Genomic DNA, 19,018 nt, shown 5'->3' on the forward strand with positions numbered 1-19,018 from the left:
CACTCATGATCTTGCCAAGAGAACATCCCACTGTTCCCTGGGGTCACTGATTTCCAGAGGCTGCTGGCATCTCTGCTAGCCCCACTGGACCTCTTTCTGTGTTTTTCTTCTGATTTGTTTACATGCTTTCTAATTAGTGTGTCTTCCTGGGAAAATTGCTATCCTAGTATTATTTGCTGAAGTTTTTAGGGTAAAATGTTCTGAAGATCTGCCATTAACTTCATAAAAGTCAAACCCTACTCCTAGAAAGATGGAGGGAGAAAAAAAAACTAAAAAATACAGGTAAAACAAGTATGCCAGCATGATAATTATAGAAAGCCTAAGGATTTATTGAAAAATTTTACTAGTTCTGCCACTTTTTCTTGTTTCTGAATATTTTTGTTAAAAAGCATGCTGAGCCGAGCGGTGGTGGTGCACGCCTTTAATCCCAGCACTCGGGAGACAGAGGCAGGTGGATCTTTGTGAGTTCGAGGCCAGCCTGGTCTACAGAGTGAGATCCAGGAAAAGCACAAAGATACACAGAGAAACCCTGTCTCGAAAAATCACACACACACACCAAAAAAACAAACAAAACAAAACAAAAAAAAACCCCAAAAAACAAAAAAAACATGCTGAAGAGTAGGGGGATATATTGAACATATAATCTGCAACAGAAGGGACATCATATCCAGTTGTGATGTCAGGTAACTTTGCTGAAAAGTAAGTGTATCCTTCTGTTCTATGCTTTGTGCTTTCTCCAGAGCAGGGTGCCAGCCTTTGCCATTTTGTACACGTTGTATCTATGTGTCTGGCTGCTTTGGAGCCTCCTAAGTGACGTAAGAAGTATGGTACCTAACATCCTAACTCTTCCCTCTCTGTAAATCATAAATAAGAAGGTTGTGCCAAATAGCAACAAAACCCTTTTTTTCCTGTTAAACATACGGGTCCAATAAAAGCCATTGAGATTTGCTGGCTTTAGCTTAACTACTTACAATGAGATGGTACCGTTTCTCACAGAGTGCTCACCCCTCAACATGTTCAGCGACAGTGCCTGGGGTTCTTGTGCAAAGCTGCAGAGAAAGAGCCAGGTACTTTAGGCTGAAGAGCAGGGCATTAATGTAGGACTGGGTTTTGCAAACATTGGGTCTCAGATACATTTCATAATTTATCTTTGTTCTCTTGTCCTATGTAAAAACATGCAGTGGGGCCATGTGGCCTGTTGGTCAATAATATTCTGAGCCCTACCTCAGGGAAGGAGTGGGTGTGTTCAATTTTACTTTCTCTTGAGCTTTTGCTACATGTTGAGAGTGTCTGTGGTGGTTTCTAAACTCCAAATTCCCATAAGCCTTTGTGTCTGTTCTTTGTAGGTGGATTTCCGGGCTAAATTAAGCCTACATGCTGAGCAAAGGAAGTTAATGGAAGTTGACTAGGTTGATGAGACAAATGGTTACTGTAGGGCAGCTGTCGAATACAGCATTTGTCCTGATTTGCTTTCATTTCTTTCCATCTTCTCAATGATGGAGGTCATGGTTTTAAAGGACTCAGGTTCTAGTTAAGGAAATGATGTAAGGTGTAACTGGTCATCCAACATGTTTTGACATAATTGCTATTTGAGGTTTTCTCAATGCTATTCAGATTTGAGGAATAATTCTCATCTAATTTTTATCATTTTTAGAAGAACTGTTTATCTCCTGTATCACCAGCTGGACACAGATGGGTTTGGATTACTCTAGACAGGCTTGCACTTGTCCTTCTGGGGAGGAGAAGCCACAAGCCTGCACCCTGGCTTCTCCAGTAGCAGTACATGTGGTAATTTTTCCAGGGTGTCTGACTAGAATCCTTAGTGATTGTTAGGTTTTTAATACTCTTGCTATTATCTTAAAAGTTGTCCAAAAAGTAATAGGTCTGGTACAAAACTTTCATCTCTATTTTTTAAAAATGATTTATGTTTTGAGGTTATAATTATACCATCTCACTTCCCTTTCTTTCTTCCAAGCCCTCCCATGCGGTATTTGTTCCTTCCTCTTTTTCAAATTCATGGCTTCTTGTTTGCTTTAGTTGTTGTTACATACAGATAGGTATTATGTACATAAGTCCAGCTTGCCCAGTCTTTGTAATGTTATATGTATGTGTATTTTCAGAGCTGACCATTTGGTATTGGATAACCACAGTAAGTGTAGTTCCCACCTCTCATTAAGGAAACTTCTCCAGTTTCGGGGTTTTTATTTGTTTGTTTGTTTCTCATGCATTAAGTGTGTTGGTCCCCTAGAACTGGAGTTACGGACAGCTGTGCACTGCCATATCGGTGCTGGGAATTGAACCTGGGTCCTCTAGAAGAGCAGCTAGTGCTCTTAACCACAGAGCCATCTCTCTAGCCCCCAGTTTTGTTTTATTAGGCTTAAATGAAGCACCCCTTTCTGATGTGATGACTGGGTGGTAAGCAGTCCTTTTGTCACTCATGGTCTGGCTTGGTAAGTCTTTTTAAACTTGGCATTTGCTGTAGTTTGATGCTCAGTATATGGCTCTAATCTTATTCTCAGTAGTAGTATGCTCACCACAAAAGTTTAGGGATGCCTTTGTGGTTACCACTTATCAAACAGGTTGGAATGGCAGATTCCTAGTCATCTCAGTTGATTACTTTTTTCTTCTCCAAAGTTAGGGTACTTTAGCTTAAACATTTGGTGAATGAGAGGTGATGGATGATCGAGATTCAACTTTTTCTGCCCGTTTCTCTATTTACAGCTCACGTACAGGACAGAGTACTTTCTTTTTCACGCATGTAAACCGGTACTACTATAGATAGATTCAGTTTTGAAGGGACACAAATAAAACAGTTCATAGGCACATGAAAGGGGATCAGATGAGTATAATGGGAAAAAAAAAAAAAAAAACAACAAAAAACCAGAGAACAAGAAAGGAAAAAGAAAAAGGCCCATAGTGTTGGCTCTTAGCACCATTCTTTCCAAGATCAAAGGACTCAGTACATGGATTCATGCCGTGTGCAGCCATTGACCAGGCTCTGCGGTACGATTCACTTGGGATGAAGCTGATATCTATATTTTTCTTTCAAGCTGGTGCTAGAGTTGGGTTATAAAAGAGAAAAAAAGAGCTTTGTCCTTTAGTTGCCATAAATCAAAAGGAAAACAGAATTCCTCTGCAGCCTTTGCTTTGTAAGTTGTGACATCTTAGCTTTTCCTTACCCAAAGGAATTGATTCTCAGTCTGGACTATGTTGAGAAGTGTGTGCTGAGGCCAGTGTTACTGTGTTGTGCCCAGTTTTGAGCCCTTGGCCTTGGCCATCCCTCATCTTTATTTTTCTGACAAAATTTTATGTAGGTGCTTGCTTTCTTATTTCCTGACCATTACTACTCACCACTACCAGTACAGAAATGAGCATCTTTAGTTGATTACTGCTTGCGTTTTTGGTTGACGTTGTGACATAAGAGTGAAAAGTGCCACATTGAAATAGGATGACTTCAGTTTAATCCTGCTGTTAGAGGCTTTGTGACCAGAATCAGATTTGTTGATTTTTGAGTCATCCTTTTGATACTTGTTCAGGGTCATGTGAACTAGCAGTGACCTTGTGACCTGAACATACATCTTCTGGCTTAACATCCACTGCAGCAGGCATGTGGAAAGCACTCAGAGAGGGCCTCCTCATATGTGGTAGCCTTACTAATGTTCTTTTTCAGTTACTGAATTTCAATGAAGTCTATAAAATTAGTGTTCAAGGAAGAAAAGCTTATAATACTGTTATTTATGGTACTGATGATATTTGGTATCCATGAATTTCCTTCCTTCCTTCCTTCCTTCCTTCCTTCCTTCCTTCCTTCCTTCCTTCCTTCCTTCCTTCCTTCCTTCCTCCCTCCCTCCCTCCCTCCCTCCCTCCCTCCCTCCCTCCCTCCCTCCCTCCTTCCCTCCCTCTCCCCCCCCCATCCCTCCCTCTCTCTCTTTTCCCCTCTCCTGAGACAGAATTTCTCTGTGAAACAGTCCTGGCTGTCCTGGAACTCACTCTGTAGACCAGACTGGCCTTGAACTCACAGAAACTGGATTTCATTTCTTGGTGGATTGATTGAGTATTCACATGACTTTGGTATAGGAAGCAAAATAGCCCTGGGAGCTATCTTGAAAAGCTCCACCAGTGTGGTCGTGTGACTATCTCTTGCAATCTGCGGGTTCTGTTGCTTTCCCCCTTTGTGGTGACTGGGAATGTGTGCTGTGAGCGTGCCCTGACCTGAAGACAAGAGTGGAAGGTCAGAAATGGCCCTTGAATTGAGTGCTGTTTTCCAGCTTGCTCAAATTTGCCTCCTATTTCTACTAGTCACAAGAAATAAATATACTAAGGCAGTTCAGGCTACTAAACTTCAGGGCCAAGAATCCTTGACTAATTATTCCGAGCTTCTGGTTTTCATTATGTTCACCTGCATTAACTTACCTTGTCACTTTGCCATGAGCAGCTGTCATTATATTTATGGGTTAAAATGGATGAATTTCCTTTGTAGAGAATCACTTAAGAACTTTCATGTATTGCAGAGCTCTTTGTCTTGCAGCTTTACCTGCACTTCTTGGGCTGTCCTTATTACTTGTCCACACATGGTAATGGATCACTGTGCTGCACACTTTGTCTGTGTCTTTGTGTACACACGGTAGTGCGTCATTGGACAGGACACCTTCTTCGTGTCTTTGTCCACACATCATTTGGTACCTTATTGCCCTGCTAGCAGATTAAGGGCTCTCTCTGTATTATAAGCTTTATCATGTGTTTCAATGTCTGGACTAGTTCTTCCTTTTAAAATCATTTGCTTTTCCACATGAGCCTTGGTGTTGACTTGTTTCCTTCTGTGAAAAGATGCTAGTATTTGCTGAGTCATTGCATTGACTGTGTTGACTAGCTGGTGGAGAAAGCCTGTGTTGACTTTTCTATCTGAGAACACATTGTGTTTTCTACATGGTTTATAGTGACTCGTGTGCTCCAGGAGGGCTGGCCATTTGTCTCCTGTGGGCTTTCCACAGCTTCCCTCAGTTCTTTTTTCCTAAGCACTTGATTGTAAGACTCTTGAACCTTGAACTCTGCATAATAGTGCACATTCTTTTTTATGGACTTGGTCATATTCTTAAAAGTTGCTTGTATATTAAGTTGTAAGACAAAAATGTCTATTTGATTATATTGTAATAAATTAGTAGCTTACCATGAAAAACAAAGGAATAAAAGCCCTCTGTAGCTGGAGTTTTCCTGCCTGGCCCACAGTCAGGACAAATCTCTGTTACTAGCCAGTCCCACAGCCGCTCAGACCCAACCAAGTAAACACAGAGACTTATATTGCTTACAAACTGTATGGCCGTGGCAGGCTTCTTACTAACTGTTCTTATAGCTTAAATTATTCCATTTCCATAAATCTATACCCTGCCACGAGGCTCGTGGCTCACCGGCATCTTCACATGCGGCTTGTCATGGTGGCGGCTGGCAGTGACTCCTTCTTCCTTCCTGTTCTTTTCTCCTCTCTGTTAGTCCCGCCTATACTTCCTGCCTAGCCACTGGCCAATCAGTGTTTTATTTATTGACCAATCAGAGCAACACATTTGACATACAGACCATCCCACTGGTGTCTGAAGTAGCTCTCTGCATTCTTGAAGTGTCTCCCAGGTTTGGTTATAGGATGGTTTGACTTCGGCTCATGGCCACACCTAGAGGTGTTGCTGTTTCCTTCTTTGTACTCTATGTGGATGTGAGTTCCAACATGACACTGCCTGGAAGTTGGGAATTATTCATATACTATAACCCAACTGTGGAAACCTAGATTTAAGTTTTCAGTTTCCAGGAAAGTTTAACTCTTATATGTTAAGCAAGGAAATTTAGTGACCAGAAACTGTATCCAAATGATGAGGGTTGTTATAAATAGAGCCAGCAGTTAAGGTTCCCTCCTTCAGTGTAGTGGGGAAAAAAAGACTAATTTTGCTTCAGAAAAAGTTTAAATTGACATTTTTATTATGTATTTCCTCAATTATTTTAATATTCTTCTCCTTGTTTCTAGTTTGCTTAAATCCATTTTATTACAGCCCTGCCTTAAGATCCTCTTTTATTGTTCATGCTCTGTGGGTTTTGTTGAGACAGCTTTACTTGGTAGCCTAGGCTTGCGTACAATCCACTGTTTTGATTATACTCAACTGCAGTGATTGTCTAGCCACGACACCTCAGTCCCAGTTTATCTCTGGTTTGTTTTTATTTTATCACAAAGTAAAAACAACTGTAATACAAAGTTGTAAACTGAAGCAGTCATTAAACAAAACCATTGCCAGCCCTGTATGGTGACTGTGTGTGTTGTACATTGGATTGAGACATGTGTTTCCCTCACCCTTACCCCTTCCAACTGCATTGTTGGTTTGCAAAGCAACTTATTTAAATGTACTTTTTGTCTTTTGTTTTTCCCCAGAGGGAAGTGTAACATCTCCCATTTTTCTGACATATTTGCTGCTCGAGAGTTTAAAGCCCGAGTGGACTCATTTTTCTACATATTAGGCTACAACCCTGAGACAAGGTAAGTGAATCATTTATGCCTATTCAGAGTTTTTCCTTTCCTCACTTATATGTGTATGTACTTGTTCGTTTACGCATCTATACTTAAGTTAGTAAGGTACCAAAAAATGACTCCTAAATCTTGTGTAAACCTCATAGTGCCTTCAGCATTTAATGCGGCTTGTTGTTTGCTTTTCCTTTCATTAGGCAAGAGAAGGTGCAGAAGTAAGGGTGTAGAGGGGAGGGGTAAGGACAAAGCACATCTGTCCGTCTGTGTTTTGAACCTCTGGTAGATCATTTCCTTGACGTAGACTTTGTTAAGCCTTCCATAATGTGTTGGAAAGAGACAAGTCAGTTTGGAAAGGTTTTTAGTTCTCTCTTGTTTAGCTTGCTTTAGGTAATGAGATCTCAGGAACACTCACTAAAAAATCTGGTGAAACTAGTAGTAGGAAATGGACAGTACCTGTTCCCGCCATTTTGGTAAGGTGTACATGAGTAACAGAATAATTGTTTACATGTGTAAGGAGTCTTTTTCTGTCCCACCAGCCAGTTCTCAAATAATGACATGGAGACTTCTTTAATTATGAGATCTCAACTTATAGCCTAGGCTTGTTCCTAACTAGCCCTTATAACTTAACCCATTTCTGTTAATTAGCATTCTGTCACACACCTCCCATCCTGCTTCTGTGTCTCCTGGTGGTCTCTTGAGCACCTAGATTCATCGCCTGCCTACCTATTGGCCATTCAATTCTTTATTAAACCAGTCACAGGAATGTGTCTTCACACAGTGTACCAATATCTCACAACACATATGAAAGGCAGTGGCTATGAGAAATACACTTCACCAAAAAGGCACACAGCCTGAAAGTGGAAGATGGCCCTAGTCCTGGTTAGCTTGAACTTGAGTCTCATTGAGGAATTAACTGTGTCAGATTGACTTATAAGTATGTCTATCAGGGGTTGACTTGATTGCTCATTGATTCTGGAGGACCCAGCGTACTGTGGTTAGCAGCATTTCTTAGGCAGATGATCTTGGGCTGTATAAGAAAGGTAAATAAGGGCTGGAAAGATGGCTCAGCAGTTAAGATCCCTGGCTGTTCTTGTAGAGGTCCCCACTTCAATTCCCAGCAACCATATGGTTGTTGCCAACCATCTGTAATGAGATCTGGTGCCCTCTTCTGGCCTGCAGACATGCATGCAGGCAGAATATTGTACACATAATAAATAAATAAATATATATTTATATAATATATAATTATTATATATTATATATAATATATTATAATATAATATAATTATTAATATTATATATATATATATATATATATTTATTTATTTATTTTAAAGAAAGGAAGGAAGAAAGCAAGCAAGCTGGATAAGCTGGATGGTGGTGTTGCTCACCTTCAGTCTCAGTACTCAAGAGGAAGAGGCAGGCAGATCTCTTGAGTTTGAGGCCAACCTGGTCTACAGAATGAGTTCCAGGACAGCCAAGCCTGTTTTACAGAGAAACCCTGTCTTGGGGAAAAACAAAGACAGAAAGGAAAACTAGCTAAGGGAGTGGAGAGATGGCTCAACAGTCAAGAGTGCTTGCTGTGCTTACAGAGGACCCAAATTTGGTTCCCAGCATCCACATGGTGACTCAGAACTACCTATAACTTCAGTTACAGGAAAAGAATCTCATACTCTTTTCTAGCCTCTGTAGGTTTCTGCACACATAAACTAATGTAGGCAAACACAAGTACACATAAATAAAATTAATTTAAAAACCTAAATAAATTTTTTAGAAGACAGAGAGAAAAAAGAAAAGCCGGATGGTGGTGGCACAGACCTTTAATCCTAGTACTCGGGAGGCAGAGGCAGATAGATCTCTGAGTTTGAGACCAGCCTGATTTATAGAGCTAGTTCCAGGACAGCCAGGCTGCAAAGAGAAACCTTGTCTTGAAAAATCAAAAAAAAAAAAAAAAAAAAAAAAAGTAAAGAAAGCTAACTAGGAATGTCTTCATGTTTACTGCTGTACTTCTTTGGCTCTGAAGTGAGTTCCTTGGTTAGATTTGCTGCTTGTGTGGAATAGCAAGCAGGGTTGCCTTGAAGTTCCTTCAGTGATGATCTAGAGTTGTAGGCTAAAACAAACCTTTCTTTCCCTATGTTGCTTTTTGTCAGAATGTTTTATCACAACAAAAAATGAAACCAGACCACCTGTTAGCATGCCAATCACCTGGATACTGAAAACAAGCTGGAAGAGCCCTTGTCCCATGTGCTAAAACAGATGCCAAGCCTTAGGGAGATGAAGGTCACTGTGCAGCAAGAAAAGGAACAATTCATCTGGAGATTTTTGTTGTTTTCAGTCACACACACACACACACACACACACACACACACACACACACACACACACACACACACATCCCACAGGGTCTCACTACGTAGCTCTGGCTGTCCTAGAACTCACTATGTAGACCTTGCTGGCCTGGAACTCATAGACACCTGCCTGCCTCTGCCTCCTGAGTACCAGGATTAAAGGCACCAGGCTCCATTAGGAGATTATAACAGTTGCAAATAGATGTGCACTGAACATTGAGGCTAAAACAAATACTGCTGCACAGAAAGGTCCAGATAGGTAAAAATAAAAATGATAATGGGTGATTTTTAGTAGCTCATTGTCATCAATGAATATGGTCATCCACATCTCCTGTTTCAACTCCCCAAATCAACATAGAAACTTCAGCGTTAGAACCACACTGCAGAGCAAAGGTACTTAACAGATGCCTGGAAAACAACTGCAAAAGACACAGTCTTTCCATAAACAACATTTTAGGTCATTGCAGAAATCCTTACAGGGGCTGGAGAGATGGTTTGACAGCTTAGAGCACTTGTTGCTCTCACAGAGGATCTGTATTTGATTCCCAGGACCCACATGATGGCTCCCAACTGTTGCGGCTCCAGTTTAGGAGATTGCACCATTCCCAGGGTCTTAGGCCAGTTCCAGGCATGCATATGGTATATGTACATACATCCAGACTGAACACTCATACATATAAAATAAGTAAATCTTAAAAATTTATTTTTCAAATCCTAACAAAGAAAAACCATTAAAATGATTTTTTAGATTTTATTAAATCATAGCAGACTAAGGTTCAAAACTGATAGCAAAAGAAATTACAGAAACTGTGGGCTCAGGAGAGCTCAGCCAGGAACACACTTGCTTTGCAAATATGCAGATCCAGATTCAGTCTGCAGAACCCATGTAAATACAAGCATGCATTGTGGTGCTTGCACTTACAACACTAGCATCAGGGAGGTAGAAACTGGACCTTGATGGTCAGCCAGCCTAGTCTAGTTGGCAAGTTCCAAGTCAATAAAAAGACCTTCTTGGTCAGGAGGTGGTAGCATACAACCTTTAACCCCAGCACTCAGGAGGCAGAAGCAGGCAGATCTCTGAGTTTGAGGTTAGCCTGTTCTACAGAGAGAGTTCCAGGACAGCCAGGACTACACAGACCCTTCAAAAGAAACAGAATTGGTGTCTTCTGGCTTGTGCACACATGTGAATACACACACACACACACACACACACACACACACTCACTCATGAACAGGGAGTCATTGAAGAAATTAGAGCTGGAATTTAAAAATTCTTAAAAGCACACGAAAATGAAAACACTACTTATCTGAACCTCTGGGATGCCATGAAGACAGTTCTACAAAAATATGTACTGCTATGAAGGCTTACATTAAATATCAAGAGGCAGCTGTATGTTGCATGCAGCATTCTAGACACTGCCCATTCTTCTGCCCTCTTGCAAAATTACTCAATAAACTATTCTTGCTTTAAAAACCACAGAGATATCAACAATAACATTAGGTTTAATGATGCACTTCAAGGTCATAGAAAAACAACAACAAGCCTAACCAACCAAAAACCAGTAGCCAGAAATAATTAGGATCCGCAAAGAAATTAATGAAGCAAAACCTTAAAAACAGTACAATCAGTCAAAGAGCTGAAAATTTAAATTGACAAGAATCAACAACTTGGATTAATACATTAGAGATGAAAATTGGAACATTACTTCAGGTAACAATGAAGTCGTCCTGAGAATTATTAGGGAATATGTTGAATAAGCTATATTTCAGAAGCTGGAAATATGGATAAATAAAATATGGATAAAAAAATGGATAAATAAACTTGATCTCACTAAAACAGCATTCAGTTTGCCTAACACAGGAATGCTAGTTTGAGTTCACTCATACTTTTCTTGGGTAATAAAAGACATGATAATGTACATATTTAAAACTAACATTTCATAATATAAGAGACTGCTGGATCTGGTGGCTCATTCTTGTAATCGCAGCTACTTGGGAGATTGAGGCAAGAGGATCACAAGTTCAACATCTACCTTTGCTACAGAGTGAATTTAGAACCAGCCTGGGCAACTTGATAAGACCTTCCCTCCAAATTAAAAGTAGAAAGGGGTTGGAATGTAGCTCAGTGGTAGAATGCTTGGAAAACATGCATAAGGCCCTGTAACCAATCCCAAGAGTGAGAGAGAAGGACAGTGACTTGAAATGTTACTATCAAATATGTTCTTAGTACATGCATGGCCTATGTTTGAAAATGAAAAGCTCAAATTTCATTTTGCTAAAGAAAACAGACCCTCATAAAGGTAGTTAAAATTGATTCCTCGCAGGCTGTGGTGGCGTACACCTTTAATCCCAGTACTGGGGAGGCAGAGGCAGGTGGATCTCTGTGAGTTCAAGGCCAGCCTGGTATACAAAGTGAGTTCCAGGAAAGGCGCAAAGCTATACAGAGAAACCCTGTCTTGAAAAAAACAAAACAAAACAAAAAACAAACAAACAGAAACCAAACAAACAAAAAAATTGATTCCTTATAGGGCCATCTAAAATGAAGATAAGAACAGTTTAAGTAGGGGGCTGGCTTAACTGTTAAAAGCCCTTGCTGTTCTTACAGAGGTCTCAGGTTTGCTTCCCAGAATCCACATTGTGGCTCATGACCATCTGTTACTTCAGTTCCAGGGGATCTGACACCCTCCTCCTCCATGGACACTAGGCTAGAATGTGGTGCATAGACACACATGCAGGCAAACTCATACACATTAAAAAAAAAAAAAACTGTAAAAAAAAAATTGGCTAGTTTTTTTCTTATACCAGTAATGAATTTACCAAGAAAAGGACTCAAGAAAAAAAAAATTGCATTCACAGTAGCTTTAAAGAAAACTGGGCTGGACCGGTAGATGGTGGCACATACCTTTAATCCCAGCACTCATCCCAACAGTGGCAGAGGCAGATGGATCTCTGTGAGTTTGGGGCCAGCCAGACCTCTTACACAGAGAAGCCCTGTCTTGAAAAGCCAAAAAAAAGGGGTGGGGGTGGGGTGGGCCTGGGTACTGAACTAGCACATGCAGGCTGTGTGTTTAGTCCCTATTGCCACATATACCCCTTCCCCTGCATGCCAGGAATAAACCTAATCAACGAAGGAAGACTTTTATAATGGAAATTTTAAAAACACTGCACTGGGGCTGGAGTAATGCCTCTCTTAAGAACACATAAAGTTCTTCCAGAGGACCTGGGTTCAGTTCTCAGCACCTGCATCAGATGGCTTATAACCACCTGTAATTCTAGCTCCTGGGGATCTGACATCCTTATCTGGTCTCCATGGACACCCAAGTGTACATATAAACACACGTAAATTAAAATAAATATGCAGAAAATAATACAATTTTTAAAGCCCTCTACTCTAAAGACACTTAGAAGAAAAGACCTCCCATGCTTATGAGATTGCAAAGTTAATACTGTATAAATAGCTTATTCCTAATGCCATCTGGGACTACTGTCATTCTCATCACTTTGCATTGGTGTTCTTCATAGGACTAAAGGTAATCTTAAAACAGGTGGAAGCACAGGTGTTGTGAGTAACTAATGCAACCCTAAGCAGAAAGAGCAGTTTGGGGAGGTTTTGTAATACCTGACTGGAAGTATACCACAGAGCTAGCTACATGAACATCAACAGGGTGGTACTGGCACAGAGGCCAGCTATAGCCACCAGGTTTTCAAAAATGATGCCAGAACATAGATACTCTTCTTTATAAGACTTGAAACTGAAAACGACTCTACTAGCTTCCTAAATAATAGTAAGAATTGACCAATGATGTTACATGAAGTAAAATCCTTCTGCAAGCAAAGGAAACAGCAGTCTACAAGTTGGGAGAAAGCCCTTTGCTGACTCTACATCTTGTGTTTTCTTTGATGAGATGTGATTGAGGGGAGAATGAGAGTTAGGAAGTAGAGGGAATAATAGGAAACAACAGTGTCATGGAGACAAAAGAAAGGCAAACACCCTCGTTTTCTCATATGCAGAATTTAAGTCCTTCCAAATATATATATATAGGACACGAAAGTAGGTGGGTGGCCATGTGGGGGAGGAGTTATATAATGTGTGTTTTCTCTCATACATGGAATCTAGCTTTACCTAATGTAAATTTCATTTATAGGACCACTCTATTGTAGCTCAACCAAAGACTGGTGTTTTGGAAAGAAAATACCATATATTTTCTTTTGTTTGCTTTTTAAATCAAGAATACTAATTGTTCCCTAGAGGAGGTGGGAATGGGGGGGTGAGCTGGGGGCAAGGGGAGGGTGTGGGAGGGGGGAGAATAGGGGAACCAGTGGCCGATATGTAGAACTGAATGGTATTGTAAAATAAAATAAATAAAATTAAAAAAATTAAAAAAGAAAAACTTAAATGTTTTCTGCAAAAATTTCCAAAGTTGCTAATAATAAAGTAGATCTGTGAAACATTACAAAAAAAAAATACTAATTGTTACAAAACCATCTAAAATAATTGGATCTGTGATCTTTTCAACTCTAAAATGCAAAAGATCTGAAAACCTAACAGTTTATGTTCAGTGACATCAGAATTCATTTTGTGACCACGCCTCACTTACACTGATCTGAGGCTATACTTGTAATTTAGTGTACTTTGTGTAAATTTGTCCGTTTTATTTAAAAAAAAAAAAAGGTAGTTATGGCTTAGGTGTTCCTGGGATGCTATATACTATATCATGTGGTCATTATGATTGAAAATTCCTAACCCTGAAAAACCTCTGACCCTAAGGGTCTCAGATTTAGATAAGGGAATGTGACTCCATTTGTTTTCCCTTGTCATTTAAGGAGCTAAACTTTCTGCTCAAATAAAGTGCGAAGGGTGAGTGACATGTGAGAGCTTCAAGCAGCCTAACCTTGAACCCTCAGTATTCAGCTCTGATTTCAGAGTCTGTTTCTGACCTCCATATACTCAGGGAACATTCACCGGTCTTATGTGAACAAGATTCCTTCCATGTTTACGTCTGTGCGTGAGTGCTCTCTGCAAAATAGTGTTATTGTGCTTTCCTTTTATATGAAGAATCTAATTCAAACTCTACTGACTACTTACAAAATAAATTTCAGGCTAGGCAGTGGTGGCTCCTTTAATCCCAGCAATTGGGAGGCAGACAAGTGGATCTCTGTGAGTTCAAGGCCAGCCTGATCTACAGAGTAAGTTCCAGGACAGCCAGGGTAGTTACACAGAGAAACCCTATCTCAAAATCCCCATCCCCCCAAAAAGGAAAGAAGATCTTGGTAAACAGAACCAGTTAGACCTGCTGTACAGTCAGCCAAAACCCCAGAATCTTTGGTTGAACTGCAATAGATTGGTCTTAACCATGGTCCTTTGTCTCTTTTCACTGGCCTTACTTGCTTCACCTAGTACCTCATATCCATTTAATTGACTGCTTCATCTTTGAGTTAAGATCAGCCCTGGGAAGGACTGTTTGCTTTTGAATCTGGCATGCCTAGGCTCTAGTCTCATGCGGCCACTTTATCTTTATGTCTGTCAGTGAGGTATTCGTTTCCTGGAATCTGTTCTGCATCTATCATGTGAAGGTGGTCATAGTTAACCCTGCAGGTGACTTGTGTAAGGTTTTGGAATTTTTGTTACTTCTTGCTAATTATAGGAGTAGTTATATATTTTCATTGACAAGGTGCTACATTCTTTTTTTTTTTTTCCCTACACATTCTTTAATCTCCTGAAAGATTTTTGTGCAACTTTGGGGATGAGCCACTAGAGCTGCATAAGCATTTTCTTGGTTGCTGTCATGTCTGAAAGTTTTCCTTGTGCTAAAAGGCCTTCAACACAATAGGATAAAAGCCCAGATCTGATTATTACAGTAACTTTTTTCCTGAAAACATCCTCAGATATTCAATAAAATAGTAAATGTCTAGTGTGAGCCTTAGGTCAGGTTTGTTGTCAGTCTCTAGGATGCCTGTGTGTGACCCAGAAAGCCTGAGGACTCAAGGAGATAATATAAAAAGTAGACTCGTACTGGTGAAGCCCCATGATAGAAAAATATTTAAGAAGTTTTTGGAAGGATATACCTGTTGGTATTAATGGATTTTTCAGAACCTAGCTCAGTCGGTAGAGCATGAGACTCTTAATCTCAGGGTCGTGGGTTCGTGCCCCATGTTGGGTGCCATTTGTAGCTGTAGAGTTTTCTCTCTGGGTCCCGTCAAGCCGCGGCAGTCCGAGAGCCCACTTATAAAACAAACACACAGACGCTTACATTATTTAAACTGTTTGTCCTAATGGCTCAGGCTTCTTGTTAACTGTTCTTATATCTTAAATTAACCCATTTCTGTAAATCTGTACCTTGCCACGTGGCTCATGGCTTACCGGCATCTTCATATGCTGTTTGTCATGTCGGTGGCTGGCAGTGTCTCCCTCTACCTTCCTGTTTTCTCAATTCTCGTCTCTGTTAGTACCACCTATACTTCCTGCCTGGCTACTGGCCAATCAGTGTTTTATTTATTGACCCATCAGAGCAACACATTTGACATACAGACCATCCCACAGCATATCCCCTTGTGGAAGATTGTGCATGATGGCCACAGATAAACTGAGAATGTTGAGCTTACACTTAGAAATGATTAACATTAAAAGAAAGAAGTCATACACCACCAACTAACTATAGTCAGTAAAAGGAACAGCAAATAACGAGGCCAACATCAGATACCAGTGTAAGCAAGTGTGTCAGGAAGCACTTCTAAGCTGTCCCAGGGACCCAGCTCTCTGAGAGCCCCAGTTTCAACTGTTGTCTGGATTTTCAAATGAACAGTAGATTGGTAGCCACTTCTAGGACCTGGGTAAAAGAGGAAGTAGGTAGGACTGCAGGCCTTCTCCCTTTGGACAAGGGAGCTGGACAAGCTGCCTTTTCTTCCTCCCCAGTAGCCAACAACAGAATGTCAAGTCCATGCTTCTCAGGTGAATTCCGCCGTCGTTGGGAGAACACAGGTGGGAAAGGCTCTCCTCGTCACCTATTATGAGTGAGAACTTCAGGCTTGCTCTGAGATTTGACCATTGGTGTCATCCAGGGAGTCAGTGAGACCAGACAATATGTTTGAAAATAGGACTTTCTAAACTTAGAGTAACATTTTATGTGATAGTTCCTATGTTGTTTTTCAGCATTCAGGTGGCTCTATTGAATTATTATTCCATGTTATTTGTTCACGTGAACCTTTCCTATGTGAAAGGGTTTCTTTGGTACCAGTCTCGTTCTGAGGCTCTCCATTTCAGCAGGTCTCAGGAATGTGAACTACAGCAGTTCTGGGAATGTTCTTCCAGTCTGCCGCCCTGTTTTCCTTTGTTGGGATGTATCTGGTTGCATAGATGCATCCTTGTTCTCCCTCCTCCCTTCTGTCTCTGAAGACCTTTCACACAGCTGAGAGTGGCCTTGAACCTTGAGTCTCCCCCACCCCCATGCTGTGATTACTAGCATCACACCTGGCTTAGTCCTGAGGCTCAACCTCAGCTTTGTGAGTGTTGGGCAAGCACTTTTATCAGCTGGGTCACGTCCTCAGCCCTTGGCATTTCTGGTATGTTGTAGATTATGTTTTCTGTAGCTGAATGTGTAGATTCCTCATCTTAGAATGTGCTTTGTTTCATAGCATAGACAGAGGGCCCTGCACATGAGACTGCCAGTAGTACGCTGCTGTGAGAATCTCTAGGTGACTAAGTTACTTCTGAACAGAAGCAGTTGGTCCTGCCCTTTTTTCCCCAATCTTGTCTTTCATGTTTTGGGGGATCTTGTGATCTTGGGTTTGTTTGTTTTTTTTTTAATTATAACTAAGTGATGTAAAAATCGCCATTTGATTCGCAGGTGGGAATAACCTACATGTCAGCTGTTTCTTACTTGACAAACAGCTCCTTTGCCCTTTGTGGGAGATGAATCCTGGATGAGAAGACGGATTTGTTTTGCAGGGTTCTATCAGAAACTCCCTTGGCTAGTCTGTAGGTAGTGTGAGTACTTTGGTGCTCAGTATTGCTGTAAGGCAGCCTTATTTACATGGCTTTAGAAATCCTTCAGAACGAGTTTTTAATAGATTTAGTTTCGTGGATAGTGCTGTGAGGGGTTGGCTAAGAGAGTTGAAACAGGGGATATGGAATGTGTTTTGTTTTTCTGCATGCTGAGGTGTTTATAGCGGATGGTCTTTCGGTGTGGGAAGGCAAAAGAATGCACATTTGCCTTATGTTGGGGATGGGTGTCAGCCCACCATTATGGTTCATGCTGGGTGAGTACTCTACCTCTGAGTTATACCCCTTTGTCCCTAAGTCCTTGATTTGAACCTTCTAGCTGTTTTTATTGTTAGAATTCCATTTCTCAATCCTGACTGAGCTCCTATTAATCACCTGAGGACAGGTGATTTATCACGTGGCAATTGGGAGCTCTTTGCATTAAACACAGGACTCTTGCCTGTGTCGGGTTAGTGCCATCTCTCTCCACTGCCTGGACTTCAAGTGGCTAGCTTGCTTGTTTGGTCTGTTTGTCAGGAAAAAAGAATGTTGTAGTTGCTTCTTGTGAGCCAGGCTGCTGTGCGTAAGTGTGCTGTGCTTCCGTGTCGATCCCAGGTGCCGTCATTCATATCTGGTTTTTCATTTTTGTTCTTTCTTGAAAAAAAATGGTTACTTAAAAACATAATCTACTTAAAACTAGGAAAGACAGAAGGAAACTTGGTGTTGTCTCCTGTGGACAGACGCCTCTCCCTGGCTTGGCTGTGGATTCTTTAGTGTTGGCTGTCTGGAATCCCCTTCTAAGGCCCCACTTCCCTGCACACTAGCTTGGTGTGCTGGGAGAAGCTTTGGAGTCTGTTGGCTGGGCTTTATTTACGGAAACAGCAGGGTTGAGATTGATTGCGTTGTGGAGAGACAGTGTGTGGATGAGGGAGGGTCACAGCACATGCTCAGTCCTGTCAGTGTGAGGGAAGTTTCTGCGTTCTGCGTGAAGGCTTAGGTCATAGCACAAGCTCAGTGAGAGCTCTGTGAGGTCTCTCAGCCTGCATGTGCCTCCATTTTGAGTACTTAGAGTAGAAAAGGGCAGAGTTTTAGCAGTAAGTAGAGGTACAGGATCCAGCTAGACTCACCAGAGCCTCTCTTAGTCATGGATGATCCATTCAGCCCCTGCAGGTAGGCGATCTTCCCCTGGCCTCGCGGAGACATTGGCTTTGCTGCTCGAGCTCCTTCTAAAGATGTTTATGAATCATCTCGCCATTCACAGTGCATGTTCCAGAGCCTTTGATTCAGCCAGCTGGCCACGCAGAGGTGGTATTGCGAAGCATAAAATCAGAGCTGTGCGTGGGGTCTACCCAGAGATGAATTAAGCAAATGTAGACTGTGAAGCTTTGTGAGTCTGTCTGTGTCCTCTTCCCCATTCCCTCACCTCCTCTTCTCTTCGGTGATTTTAGCCTGAGTTTGCCCAGTGCATTTGGTAGAGTTTGTCTGTCTTCAAAACCTGCAGGCTGCCTCGTTGCCCAGGTGCCTTGTAGGGATTGCCCGGCCACAGAGCTGATCTGTTTGGCTGTTTTAGGAAGGGTGGTAGGTGGGCAGCTATTGGTTGCTTTGAAGGTGGGTGGAACTTGTTTTGATTGAGAGCCTGTTTGCTAGAGCAAATTATAATTCTTGTGAGGTGACACATGAGGGAATGACTGTGGATGCAGTTGCAACTGTATCATCTTCAAGTGGGTTTTTAAAAAGGAGATGTCATGGCACATCAGTTGTTCTGTTTCTTCTGAGGGAGCAAAGCCTTCTCTTTGGAGTTTCCTTCCAGCTTTGTGAGACTAAACACACTGACATCTGTGTTAAAATTCAGATTCATATACTTTTACTTATTGTATGTTTGTTTTAGCTTTGTGGTTTGTGTGTATTTTGCATGAATTAAGTTCGGTAGGAGAGTGGGAAGGGTTTGGTGCCAAAGAAGGCAGACAAGGCCACATTTGGTATCTGTGCCTTAATGTGTGACCACTAAGTAGCCCTTTCTACCCAGGTGAAGTTGTGCTTTATGTACCTACTGTTTGTAGAGAGAGCCCAGGCAGGTGGCCATCACTGTGGTTTACTCGGGAGCCAGTCAGGATAAGCAGATTTTTCACAATGGAATTCTTACTTAAACAGAGAGTTAGAGAAGGTTGGGATTGCTAGTTGCTTCTCATT

General features: G+C 41.3%; 1 protein-coding gene across 13 annotated transcripts in view; it reads left to right on the plus strand.

Moving 5' to 3' along the window:
• The window catches only part of Rere (arginine-glutamic acid dipeptide repeats), a 367,324-nt gene that overhangs the window by 211,309 nt on the left and 136,997 nt on the right, over positions 1-19,018 (plus strand). For 10 of the 13 annotated variants that reach the window (XM_076565684.1, XM_042272445.2, XM_076565680.1 and 7 more), the window contains one exon: positions 6,410-6,514. In XM_076565684.1, the coding sequence (XP_076421799.1) occupies positions 6,410-6,514 (105 nt within the window). Of the gene's footprint in view, positions 1-6,409; positions 6,515-17,734; positions 17,999-19,018 lie in introns of those variants that run through there. The other 3 variants (XM_076565686.1, XM_076565687.1, XM_076565688.1) reach the window with 2 other exon arrangements.

This window comes from Peromyscus maniculatus, chromosome 2, assembly GCF_049852395.1.
Source record: "Peromyscus maniculatus bairdii isolate BWxNUB_F1_BW_parent chromosome 2, HU_Pman_BW_mat_3.1, whole genome shotgun sequence".
Lineage (NCBI taxonomy): Eukaryota > Metazoa > Chordata > Mammalia > Rodentia > Cricetidae > Peromyscus > Peromyscus maniculatus.